This window comes from Crocuta crocuta, unplaced genomic scaffold (assembly GCF_008692635.1).
Source record: "Crocuta crocuta isolate KB4526 unplaced genomic scaffold, BGI_CrCroc_1.0 scaffold187, whole genome shotgun sequence".
In the NCBI taxonomy this organism is placed as follows: domain Eukaryota; kingdom Metazoa; phylum Chordata; class Mammalia; order Carnivora; family Hyaenidae; genus Crocuta; species Crocuta crocuta.
In genome coordinates this window covers 323,646-337,318 of record NW_027532196.1, presented here as the reverse complement: position 1 = coordinate 337,318, position 13,673 = coordinate 323,646, and the positions used below count along the sequence as shown (strand labels likewise).

General features: G+C 38.5%; 1 protein-coding gene across 1 annotated transcript in view; it reads left to right on the top strand.

The window, feature by feature from the left end:
* Positions 1 to 13,673, top strand: part of LOC144242559 (ADP-ribose glycohydrolase MACROD2-like) — a 1,445,873-nt gene that overhangs the window by 1,366,984 nt on the left and 65,216 nt on the right. The window contains exon 6 of the mRNA XM_077777528.1: positions 11,226 to 11,256. Within this exon, the coding sequence (XP_077633654.1) occupies positions 11,226 to 11,256 (31 nt within the window). The remainder of the gene's footprint in view (positions 1 to 11,225; positions 11,257 to 13,673) is intronic.

Sequence of the window (13,673 nt, the reverse complement as noted above, 5' to 3'; positions counted from 1 at the left end):
AAGCTTTTCCCTTTGGCCGTTGTGTGACACCCTATCCCATCTGGGGAAAGTAATAATAATAATGCCTCCTAATAATATGGTTATTAGGAGAGACAGCAAGGCCAATGTGAAACCATCCTGGAAGCTTAAGAATTTCTTAGGTGGCATCTTTATTCCTATTTGTTTTACTAAGCCACAGGGAGACAGAAACCTGATAGACACCTGAGGCTTCTAGATACCCTGGTATTTTGTCTGTATCAATGTTCTATCAGTAAATATTTGTTGAATGTGTATTCTCTCTCTCCCTTCTAAAAGCTGTTTGGTTTCTTAGTGAGGCCTGGAAGGAGACGTGAGACTGGTTGGCTATAATGCCCAGTCCATAGAGTCTTAGTAAATGTCACCTCACCATCTAAGTGTGTCAAGGCTTCTGGGTCACTCCTCTATGACAATATCCATGTTCATTCTTTTGTGGTTATTTGTTGTTAATGGGTTTTCTTAATGTTTGTCAAGGAGTCATATCTTCAACTTTCTAATTAAGAGAGAGATTAAGACACAACTTACTATTAAGAGAATCCAGGGACTGACTCAAAACCATGTGTTTTGGAATTGTATTAACAAAACTTTACATGGTACATAATCTGTGTGCAGCCTTGTATTTGGCATGAAAGACAGAGTACCAGGGCCACCACTTTCTTCCTGAGTTGTCACTTTCTGAATTTCCTCCCAATTGTATGTCCTTGGCAGCCCTTCCAGTTGCTCAAGTTGTTCATGGCCCTTTCTTCTTCCTTCTTGTGACTTCACAAGGATTTGCTTGCTTTTATTTTTCTTTCCTCATTCTTACCAAAGCTGACTTGGGATGACCACGTGCTCTATTTTCTTAGAGTTTCTCCCAAATTAACCACCCCCAGGTCTATTTTGCTTTAATGGTTTTACTACCAATGACATCAAAGTAAATAATAATAACAGATATCTTGGGTTGACTCCACAGAAGCAGACTCTGAGGTAAGGATTTCGGGTAAGAGATTTATTAGGAAAATCCCAAGAAAAACTCAGGTAGGATGTGAGGCACTGAGACTGGAAGGGAAGGGTAGACATGAGGTCAAATCCCAGGTGACTGCAAAATCCCATGGTGGTAGTTTCCAGATGATGAAGGTCACATGTAGCATTTTTCTCAGCACGGCAAGGTATGTTAGTATTTACACCCTTCCATCCCCTGTTCATCAATCATTAATTAAAGACTAACCCTGGGATTTGACCTCCAGCCTCTTTCTTTTCCAAGTGTGCTAGCAAAGTGGGTCTATGATAGTTGCTGTAAGGGAAGCACCTAGGGCAGGGGCATGTGGGTATGGTTAAGGATGGGACACAGACAGAGCCTGATACAGCCATGATGAGGTCCACAAATCCTATACCTTCAGTGCTTTACATCCTCAGTGCTGTGAGCACACAATTCTTCCTTGTCATTTTAGGCCCATTCTTCATCCAGGAAAGCCCCTCTCTGCAGGCACAGTTAGATCTTGCCAGTGGTTTTGAGTGGTGGACCATTCATGCTCAAATGGGTAATTTACTTCTCAGGGGATGTGAAATTATGAGTCTTCTCTCAGTTTCCCCTGGCTCTGCCCAGAAAAGGTCACCACAGAGCATGCCCACACACTCTTCACCCCTTGGTGCCACAGGTGTAACACATGCCTGATACATGTTCTTACTTATAAGAAAAAATGGAGAAGGGATACTTACAAAATTAGGGGTAATTAGATTTTTGAAAAGTCATCATTTTAGGGACGTTTTGTTCCAGTAGGAGCTTTCATATTGCACAAGTGTTTTGCTGTTGATAAGAGGTTTTGAGGGGGATTGTTTTTCTTTCTTTCCTTTCTTTCTTTTTTTAACCTTTGTTTCTTCCCCCTTGCTTCTACATAAAGGGGGTTTACAGATGTAGACATTTTGGAACAAAATGAACATTCTTTTTGGTTCAGCAGGTTTATGGTGACCTGTTCTTGTTTTCACATACATATAATTTACAGTAAAACATTCCTACCAGTCACATGAGCAAGCTCAGGCAAAAGGCAAGTTTTTCTCTTTGCCAGTTCTGACATTTTGCATCCTAATAAATTCACAGTGGAACTAATCCAGCTGCCTTCTTGGAAAATATAAAGTTTGGAGGAGGATTGCTACTATTCATAGCTATGTAATAGTTTGTTTTATACTGTGTGGAGTTGTAGTTATAAACATGAAAGCAGCTGGCAATAAATGACTTTATGACAGCTATTTCCAAGGTATAATGAAGAAAACAAAAACAAAGTTATTGCTTATAATTACGGTGCCTGAGTGAGCTTGCACAATGCACTTCAAATTCTTCACTGGCCAATTCCATGTGATCTCATTCAGTCTCTTCTAAATGCCCTTGGCCTTCAGGTTATTTAGCCTTGGAGATGGGAGGTACAGTGATTTGCATTTTCCAGTGCAATTTGTTAAGAAGACAACATCCTTTTGCTCTGTTCACCCATGTAATGTGGGTAAAAAGTGGAATTAAAGACTTCTCTTTGCTACTGAGGAGGTTTTATACTAGAAAAACAAATGTTCATGGGTGTAGATTGTCAATATTCTCAAAAATTTAAATGTACTTTATTTTTTAACCCAATGGTTAAAGAAGTTAATTTCATTCCTAGAAATAGATCCTACTAGAATACTGTTAAGTACATAAAGGCAAGTCAAAATGTATATTGCAGTGTTATTTGTTAGAGCAAAATTTACAAACAACCTACATATTCATCAATGTGGCAGTATTAGATAAAGCAGGTAACCACACCGTAGAATAGTGTGTAAACCTTACAAACATGAGATGGATCAGTATGCACAGACATTAAAAGATGTCCAAAATCTAGGATATGAAAAAAAAAGCTAATATCAAAACATCAACCATATTGAATGCTCTAATTTGTGTAGAAAAAAAAATATGACAATGTTTCTATATGCCCTATAACTCAATTGTTTATTCATGCAACCATTCAGATATTTATTGAGTTCCAGGCTATATTTTAGGTGCTGGTGATACGACAAGGAAAACAAAAGACTTCTTGGGAGTGGCATACCAGTGGGGGCAACTGATATTGGGGACGCAAAAAACAAGCAGAAGACTGTGTGTCAGGTAGTGTAGGAGTCATAAAGAGATTCAAAACAGCCTAAGGGAATAGAGAGTAATTTAGCTAGAGACCAGAAAGAGCCTTTTTGAGGAGGTGACATTTAATCAGAGATCTAAAAGAAACATGTGCCAGGCAGTGAGGACAGCAAGGCCAAAGTGGGTGAAGTAGGATTGTGCTTTGTGTGTCTGGAGAACAAAAGGAGGCCAGTGTGGCTGCAATTCCGAGAACAAAGTGGAAGAAAAAGAGTGGGGAGAGGAAGCTAGGATCCAGATCACTGGGAGCTTGAAGGTCAGGGACTGGACTTCGTTCTGTTTAAAGTGTGATAAGAAGTGAGTAGAGAACTGAGATCAGGAAAAAGACTCAATTTTATTTAGGCTTTAAAATGTAAATACATGGAGTGGGATGCTGCTCACCATACTATTGACCATGTTGGCCTTGTGGGGATGGTATTCCAGTTTAGTGAGTGGAAGAGAGGGATGTGACTGTAGCAGAAGTTCTCAGTGATTTCTGCCAGCACTAGTCTTGTCTGAGACTTTGGGAATGCATATTATCTGTATAATTAAGAAGTATTAAAGGCAAAACATAGAGTCAGTTATTCCTTAAGCAATAAATCAATAAATCCCTTATTTGGTATTCCTTTTTGTGACCTTGAACAAGTTTGCTTCCTTGGCTTTACAGGTCCTCCGTGTATATTACAAAGGGGTAATATATCTTTATCACAGGATTGTTCATGATAATGAATCAGATAATATACATAGAGCTCTTAGCCCAGTGCTTGACACATTACAGTAATTAAATTTCTTTAATGTTTATTCATTTTTGAGAGACACAGAGAGACAGAGTGTAAGCAGGGGAAGAGCAGAGAGAGAGGGAGACACAGAATCCAAAGCAGGCTCCAGGCTCTGAGCTAGCTGTCACCACAGAGCCCGACATGGGACTCAAACTCACAAACTGTGAGATCACGACCTTAGCTGAAGTTGGACACTTATCTGACTGAGCCACCCAGGCACCCCAGCACATTACAGTAATTGAAAAATGACAGCTCTTATTTTTGCCACACTACCACCTCCCATGTCCAAACACTGTAAGGCATTCAGGATGCTATAAAATTCCCTGTCCCTCTATTACCTTTATCCTGAGCTATAGAATATGGTAAGAGAACATTTTGTAGCCTCATAGAGTTAAATAACTGAATAAAGCCTTTAATCCAACGGTGCTCCTTTCATAGATGGAAAAACAGAGGCACTGAGGAGATATGCTGGTGGTTCCTAGATTTAGAGCTGATGAGTCACTCTGATCTCTTGCATTCCAATTCAGATTTCTATTGCATTAGTATTTCTCTAATTTTAAACATTCACATTTTACCTTCTAATAATGATAATTATCTAATATTTTAATTGACTCTTTAAGTACTTTTATTTTCAAAGGAAACTATAATATCACCCTAAGTGGAAAACCACTATTCATTCTTATAATTCATTACAGTAACTTAGAGTTTTAGCATATTTATATGATTGCTTTTGCCACAGTAATACTGTGTGACAAACAACCCCAAAACTTAGTGACATAATGATAAGCATGTCTTCCCTGCTCACACACCTGTGGGTTCACTGCGGCACAGCTGCCCTAGGCTGATTTCAGATTCTACTTGTCTCTCAGCTTCAGGCTTCATGAGCCATGTTCTTCTCATGCTTCTCCTCTAAAGTCAGGAGTATAAAAGTTCAACTCTAAATGTCATGTCTACTATTATCCCAGTGACTAAACGAAGTCATATGCTCAAGTCTGTCATCAGAGATACAAGGAAAATACATCTTCCCCTAGTGGAAGAAATGCAAAATCACATGGTAAAGCATGTAGGTGGAAGGAGAGATGAAGGCTTGAGGAAAGTAATGGGGATATGTGGTATATCAAAATAATATGTAGACATTACTGTGAAATGAACAATGACTGTTTGTTTGCCACATCAAAATATCTTGCACACTCCTAGAGTTAGGCATATCACAGTTTGAGAAATACTCAAGTACCCTGATAACCAGGCACCTAAAGACAAAGAATGGTACCCTGATGTTCATTGTTTCTAAGTTGCTCATTTTCTCATATCCCATATCTTATCTTCTTTGAAAGTAGGATGTCTCTTATAGCCTGGGATGTTTTACAGTCAGTCAAAGTTGTAGTGAGTTTTTGCTGCCTGTACATGTGTACCCTTGGTTATAATTCCCAGTGGACTTACTGGGCAGATGCAACCTCTTGACTTTCAGTCTGTCAACCAATTAGGGGCTATATGAGGAGGAGGTGTGCGTTTAGCTGTTGTCTGAAAACCTTTGTTGGCAACAAAGAAAGAGCCAGCTTCAAAACTTTCAGAGAAAGAGTTAGAAGCTTGGAAGAAAAGTCCAGAGTCAACAGTGGAGCTCCTGTGAAGAACTGGATCAACAAAACCTTTCTTGAGCACACAAGGATGAAACTGTGGAGAACACTTAGTTATGACTCTGTAGTGAAAAGTGATTCAGAAGTATGGGACTCTGAATGTGGACAAGTTTTGGGAAAACACAACCAATTTATCTCTGTTTAATCTATTCTTTAGAGCAAGATGTGATTTAAGAAATTATCTAAATAAATGAAAAATAACAATTTCATACAGGTATACAAAAAAATCTAAGTGATAAGAAAACATATGTTATATTTCAACGTATAGAGCTTCCTCTTAGGGGTACACAAAATACAACTAAATAATGGTGTTTCTTACAATCAATAGCTTTCTCAGTGAAATGGGATATATAATTAAAAACACTTAAATGGAAGGTGTATCAGGTAACAAGCTTTTGCTTGCAAATAATGGAAAATCTAACTAAAACTGACTAAACAATAAAGAAAGTGTTGGATCAGCAATTGAAAGATTCTTAAGACTGGGAGCATTTTACAGTCAATTTACACCAACAGCTCACTGATATCAGAACTCTCCATCTCTCTTTGTAGCTAAGGGGGATGTGTGCTACTTACTTAGGTCAATCAACACATTCATGTGCAGCTGAGGGTGGAGTTAGTCCTAACCAGCTGGTAAGGCTGTTGCATAAGCAATGGGAAGATGGCAATGAACATGGATAAAGAAGAAAGAAAGAAATTCCCACTTTGCAGGAAAGCATGAACCAAGAATCAAGGGTCAGGAAAAAGCAAGAGATGGTTATGATGTTGGCTTAGGGCTTATTGCCTTAGTTTTGAGGAACTATTAGAATCAACACAAAGAAGGTGGTGGGGTATTTCCTGCCTTGCCTTCAAACGAAGAACTGGAAATAGACGTTGAAGAGGATGCGAGGCATCGTCTACAGCCTTAAGGATTTCAGTGTTTTTACAAATGTACTTGCAACCAAGTATGTTGTTGGATTATGTTGGGTTGCAAATGTACTTGCAACCAAGTATGTTGTGCTGGGTTAGGGAAGTATTTTCCATGTAGTGGCTCAATCTACAATTTCACAAAAGAAAAATCCTCTCTCACTCTCCAAGTCAAATGATTATCTTCCCCCAAGAGAGCAAGTGCATGTTGACATAGAAAAATATGCCTAAAGTCAAAGGTTATGAAGCAAGTTTATGATGGCTATATGCTGGGGCCTGATTAGCGTGGAGACTTTTGCTCCTGGGGCTTCTGGAAGGAGAATATGGAGCCTTACAAATTAGGCTGGTGATGTCATTCCCCAAGTTCCACAGGTGACTGCTGTGTTATGTACACTTGAAACAAACCAGGCTAATTGGCTGGGTTTTGGTACAATCTATCATTCTTCCACAGGAGAGGATTTTTGTGGGAGGTGGTTATGTTAAACACAACTTTGAAATAAAGAAATCCCATGCTACTCACTTCTGGTGACACCATCAGAAATTTATTATGGCAAAGAAGACAGACTATGTGCTGTAAAATCCCTTAGCTGAGCTCACTTGCTCACCTTCTTTCTCAATCTCTCTGTTTCTCCTCTCTGTCCCCCCTTTCTTTCTCTCCCCTCCTCCCCCATCCTCTCTTCTTCCTTCCCTCCCCCTCTCCCTGTCTCTCAATAAAAAGTGATTAATGGAGGAGATTTAGTTTGGATGAATTACATGCAAAGTTGTTTTACGTAAAGCAAACTTTTCCCATTATATTGTATTTACATCTATGCTTTATCATTGCTTTTTTGTTTGAATTAATGCAATAATATTATCAAAGCCATCCTCCATTACACGACCATTACCTCCATATTCAAGGCAACGATGTCATTTTCAGATGAAGCTATTTGTCCTTGTTAAAACAGACAAGGCAGTTGGTACATTGAGACTCAATTACCAAGTTGCATGATTGATTCCAAGATATTGCTGGGAGCTGAAGCAAATGAAAGTTGCCATTAACCGTTCAGTATGTTTTCTTCTGCTAGATCTAATGGGACAAAGACTCATATAACTGGCTGTAAGAAGGAAGTGGAAGGGAGTTAAATCAGTTCCCCAGGAGGAAGACTCTGAGACAGAGATTAGAGTGCAAGATGATTACTTAGGTGTGCACTTGGGTTCCACACTTGGAAAAGAGAGGGAAGGGAAGCAGGAGTGGGCTGAGGGAAAGATGAGCTGTGATACAAGTCCAGTGATGGCCTCATTGACCTCATGGGGAGCTCTGGAGCTGGTAGGGCCCTTCAGTGTTACACTCGATTGAGCTAAGATGAACCAAGGCCTTGCCACTCTGTATTAATTAGTCTTTGGATGTGTACTGTCCTGAGTGGAGTGGAGTACCCTTTTGCATCTGAGCTAATCCCTGGAAAAGGTGATAGTGGAGGCTGTCTGCTGACAGCACTGCTGGGGTCTAGACCCCAGATTCTAGGGCAGTTATCCATAACCAGAGATGACTTTGCCTAAGGGACATTTGACAACGTCTAGGAATATTTTTGGTCACTACTGGGGGTGGGGGAGATATCACTGGCATCAAGTGGATAGAGAGTCCAGGGATGCCACCAACCATCTCATAATGTACCATACAACGCCCAGCAACAAAGCATTATCTGGTCCAAAATATCAATAGAGCTGAGACTGGGAAGCCCTGCTGTAGGCAACAATTTCCCCTTGAGGTGGAGCTTGGTGGGCATGCCAGTGTCCACCTCAGGAATCAGCATTAATCGAGATCTTACTATCTGAAAGATTCAATGTTCTGTGTTCCTAATTCCTCTTAAGCTTCCCACAGACATTTTGAAATGAGTTTCATTTCCTCATTCATATCCATTTACTAATGAGGGAGCTGATGCTCAGGGAAGTTCACTAAACTACCCAATATTATGAACTGGAAAGATGCCCAGGTGGGATTTGCAGTGGGCTTGCTTGTTGAAAACATCATGGTATCTTCTGTCTTCTGCTTGATGGCTTTCTCTTTTGCAATCACAAGATGGGTGATGTTTACATGTTCAGTTCGCTCCCATGGAATTCCTAAGGCACAAGCTGTAGACTCACTTCCCTCTACCTCATTTAAAAGCCACAGTGGAACATGAGTGAGCATGGCAGACATGGGGATGACCCTGAATCCTCTCTAATTTGTATTTGTATTTTGAAATAGGCCCTCCCTGAACTCTGAGCCCTTTCTATTAGTATCAAATTGCTTACAGTGAGCATGTAGCTGGGTTTCACACGGAGAGAAGGACCTGTCAGTGGTCTTGGTGAATACCTTTCAAAAGACAAGAATATTTCCAGGAGAATTTGTTTCACTCTTGCTCTTCATAGTGCTGTGTCCTTGGATTTATTGAATCATTCAAGAACATTCTTCAGATCTTACTGGCACCTTCAGAACCCAAGAAATAAATGTGAACTCTTTAATTCATTTAAAAAGTAGCTCCTACTCTATTTCAGAAACTGTCCTCTCTTCTTGTTAGAAACAGTAGCATTTATGGGGCACCTGGGTGGTTCAGTCATTTGAGCATCTGACTTTGGCTCAGGCTCAGGCTATGATCTCACAGTCCAGTTCCTGAATTCAAGCCCCACATCAGGCTCTCTGCTGTCAGTGCAGAGCCTCACTTGGGATCCTCTCCTCTCTCTTTCTCTCTCTCTCAAAAATAAAAAAAAAACCTAAAAATAAAGAAATAGTAGCATTTCCTAGTGAAGGAACAGAAAACAGAAAATTTTATTTTGCAGACATATAGGTGAGCTTCAGAGTCCAGTATTACTCTTTTTCAAACAAAATCACATAAATTGTGACTTTTTAAATAGGACATCCATGTAAAGATTATAAACAAACAGTCTATAAAAATGTTAAGGAAAATAAAATACAGTACACATTTAACCCAAAGATATAAAGGAAAAGACAGACATTGCATCATAATTGAGTTCAGTAATAATGTTTATTACTACAGTCAACCACAGCTGCAGTTCTTAGATTTTGTAGCACAGTATCAGTCACATTTTTCAAAAATTCTGTCACTGATTTCTACAGCACATTTCTATATGGTGAATGCTATCATCTTCATTTTCAACTGAAAAATAAAAAGACTAGGAAGATGAAAACAACTCGATTAAATTTACACAGAGGTACATTGGCAGAGGACATTGCCATGTTTGGATCGTATTCCTCTGTTAGAGAGCCTAATTTAGAGTTAGCTGTGTATTCACTTTTGTTCCTGCACTCTTTCAGTCAAATTCTTTAAATATTGCTAGGTAAAATATGTGGTATTAGTCAGTTTGGGCTGCTATAACAAATGACTGTAGATAGAGTGGCTTCAACAACAAACATATGTTTCTCACAGTTCTGGAGGCTGGGAAGCCTGAGATCGAGATGCCAGCTAATCTGGTAAGCCTGGAAAGGGGCTTACAGATGGCTGTCTTCTCACTGTAACTTCTGGAGGGGAAGAGCAGAGAGTGCTAGCCTCTTCCTCTTCTTATCAGAACTCCAACCCTATCATGAGGCCTTCACCCTCCCCCTAAATCACTTCCAAAGATTTCACCTCCTGATACCAACAGGTAGGGCTTTAACATAGAAGTTTGGGAAGACGCAAACATTCAGCGCATAAGGTAGAAGCAGTAGTATGTCTGTAAATGCTTAAAAACTCAGGTGCCTTGGCGGCTCAGTCAGTTAAGCGTCCAACTCATCATCTCTACTCAGGTCATAATCTCATGGTTTCTGAGTTCTAGCCCTGCATCAGGCTCTGCATTGATGGCATGTAGCCCGCTTGGGATTTTGTCTCTCCTTCTCTCTGCCCCTCAGCTGCTTGTGTTCTCTCTCAAAATAAATAAATAAAATTTTAAAAAACTTGACTCTAATAAAACGTGAGTATAAATATATATATATAGACACACACATATATGTATATATATGTAAAATTTTACTAATAAAAAGAATGAGTAGCACACAACTTACAAATAAAATAAAATATACAATATCCTTTATTATAAATTCTATACAGCAGATTGATTCTTACTGAAAAAAACTTTTTTAATGTTATAAAATTTTGCCAACCTGTGGTTTCAACTGACCCAGATGTATGGTCCAATATGAATGTTGATTGCTATTTTCAAGTTTTAAACCACTAACATGACCACTCTCTCTTTCTCTCTATCTCTCTCAAAATAAATAAGCATTTAAAAATTATAATACATACTATACTTATATAATATACTTATATTTTCTGTAATATATGATATATTATATAAATGTATATGATATTTATATATAATGTATTTTTTATATTATATTATATATTACATAAATGTACAATAGACATAAGTCTTCTCAAGAGCAGAGGTAATAGTAAAATGTGGCAAAATAATTAGGAAGTGATGAGATGATTTCTAAATATTTGTTTTAGATATAACATTTCATTGCAGGCTTATATGACTTAATTTCTTAATTATAACTAGGTTTAACAGTTGGTTCACAAGATTCCTGGAAATTTGACAGTTGGCAATTGGGAGCTGAAGTGATTGCTGCTGATAAGGAGAAGTTTACAATTTTAATACATCCATGTCCACAGTGTCTCCTTCTCCAACTAAGTGGGGTTTCAGAGGTCTGAGCATATGAATAGAGGGCATCCCATTACAAAGCAAATAGATATTGAAATAGATGATGTAAGATTGGGCAAAGTATTTCCTTTAAAATTTATAGTTATTTTTGTGGTTTGTTTACAGGCATTTCCTTGCATCTCAACCGGCATTTATGGTAAGTGATCTAGCTTTTCATAATGTTTGTATTTCTTTATTTGGTTGTTAAAGGCAAGGCTAACAGGAAGAATAAGACGTCTTCTGATGGATATAGTTTGCTATTATTTAAAGAGACTCAAAAGGCAGGTAGAGTCCTACTGAGGACTCTCAACAGGCTATTCAGGAATCCTTTGTGTTCTTGAATTTTGCTGTATTGGATACCACCTGTAATGATTTTATACACTGTGGCTTAATGTCTTTGGTTAAACAAAATATTTTGGTTTAGTAAGATTTGACCTCTAATAAGGTTTTGTTTCATAAAGTCAGGTTTTTTTCTTACGTGAATCATCATGCATATAAAGCCTAACATTATCATTATTTTATTGTGAATTACAAAATAATGGAAGCATTAATGTGTACACATGTGCGTGTATCAGTATATTTTTTAAAAAAACCCTAAGAAGTGGCTGTTGATAAAATCAAATTAATTTCTGTAAGCTGCAAATATATATTTTTAGTTTTAAATGATTGTTTTAAATAGTGATTACTTCACTTACAGATAGAAGCAAAATGTTCTTATAATTACTTGTTGTCACTAACCTAAAGCTCTCTAAACATTATTTTACCTACAATGACATTTCCTGATGCTTTTACCTCTAAAGCCATTATTAAATCTGTTTTACAATATTAAGGTAACATGGGGTTTAGTTGTAATTTTAGGGTTTTCTGATCAAGCTAAATAGATTAGAACCTTCTGAACTCAAGCTTCTTACATGGAGGCTCTTAACTGAAAATTAAAATATGTACAAATGTAAAGAAATAGTTTAATGATTCTAGGGAAGGGACATCTAGAATGATGTCAAAGGTAGGAGATTTGTTTCTTCTTAGTATGGTATTTCTTTTGAATATCTTGGTGAGTATAAAATGGAAAATATAGGCCTGAATCAAATTAAATAGGGAAGGAATTGGTTACATCATTTAGAATTTTAAGGCATTCCTTTTTTTCCTCTCCATATTCCACTATAGCCTATGTTTATGGAAGCACCATGGACACTGGGCTGTAGAGGGCTAACTGGACCTTCTGTATAATCTCTGTCATGACAATTCTTCCCACCTCACAGATGCCCAGTTTGAATATCTGCTTAAAGGAAACATTAAATGCAAAGTTTAGCCTGGGCAAGAGCCCACATCTCCATTTCACCTTGTATGGAGTCAAATTAGACTCCAGTTCAGAAATGGTTCCCCTCTCAAGATTTTTCTCTCGTGACAATCTTGATTTTCCTTGACAACAAACAGACAAATAAACATCCAACTGCTTAAAACCATACTATTCATCATTACTTTCTTTTTTTTTAATTTTTAAATGTTTATTTATTTTTGAGAGACAGAGAGAGAAAGAGCAAGGGAGGAGGGTCAAAAAGAGAGGGAGACACAGAATCCGAAGCAGACTCCAGGCTCTGAGCTATCAGCACAGTGCCTGATGCAGGGCTCCAACTCACAAACCGAGAGATCATGACCTGAGCTGAAGTCAGACACTTAACTCACTGAGCCACCCAGGCACCCCTCACATCATTACTTTCTGTGTTTATTACCTTGTCAGATTGTTGATGTCTGTTTTGTTTCTGAGAATCAATGGCAATGTGCAAAGAACATTCAGGTGAATTTAACATGGTACACTGAAAAGGGGGAAAGGGCAGGAAAAGAAGACAGAAAAGTATAGGGAGATGAGGATGGACACTAAAACGGGAGGATCAAGAGAAAATAGTAAACATTAAATTAAATCTAAAGTGACTCATGGCTAATTTTAGTCACTGAAGGACATAGATTTCTGCTCAGAAGGAGTAATATGGTTCAAAATACAACTTGTTTTGTACTCCATTATATTGGATAGGAAGGAACTATTTTCAATAGTCTATTTTCAATAGACTGTTGAGTAGGGTATTGGTAAAGAGTCGTAATCACTGGCGGGGGGCGTGGGAGGGTACTACCACCAGGAAAGGTAAGCTTAGTTGATTTTCACAATGCCAGGTCAAGCAGATTATTTTCAATTCCTGGCTACTCACTTCTTTCCCTCTCTATTTTTTGAGTAAATTTAAAAGTGAGGCTGCTCCCCAGAAATTCAGGTGCCATTTTGCCTTCTGTTAGTTCCACTGGTGCTTGAGGCCTAGGCCTATTTTTAGTTCCATGAGATCCTGTTTTAGTATATTTTAGATTACCCCATTCTCTCTCTCTCTCTCTCTCTTTCTCTCTTAGAGAGAGAGAAGGAACACAAGCAGGGGAGAGGAGCAGAGAGGGAGAAGGAGGGGGGGAGAAAGAGACAGAGAGAGAGAGAGAGAATTTGGGGCAGAATCTACACTTAGCACAGAGCCCTACCTGGGGCTCAATCTCACAACCCTGGGATCATGATCTAAGCCAAAAGCAAAAGTTGGCTCCTCA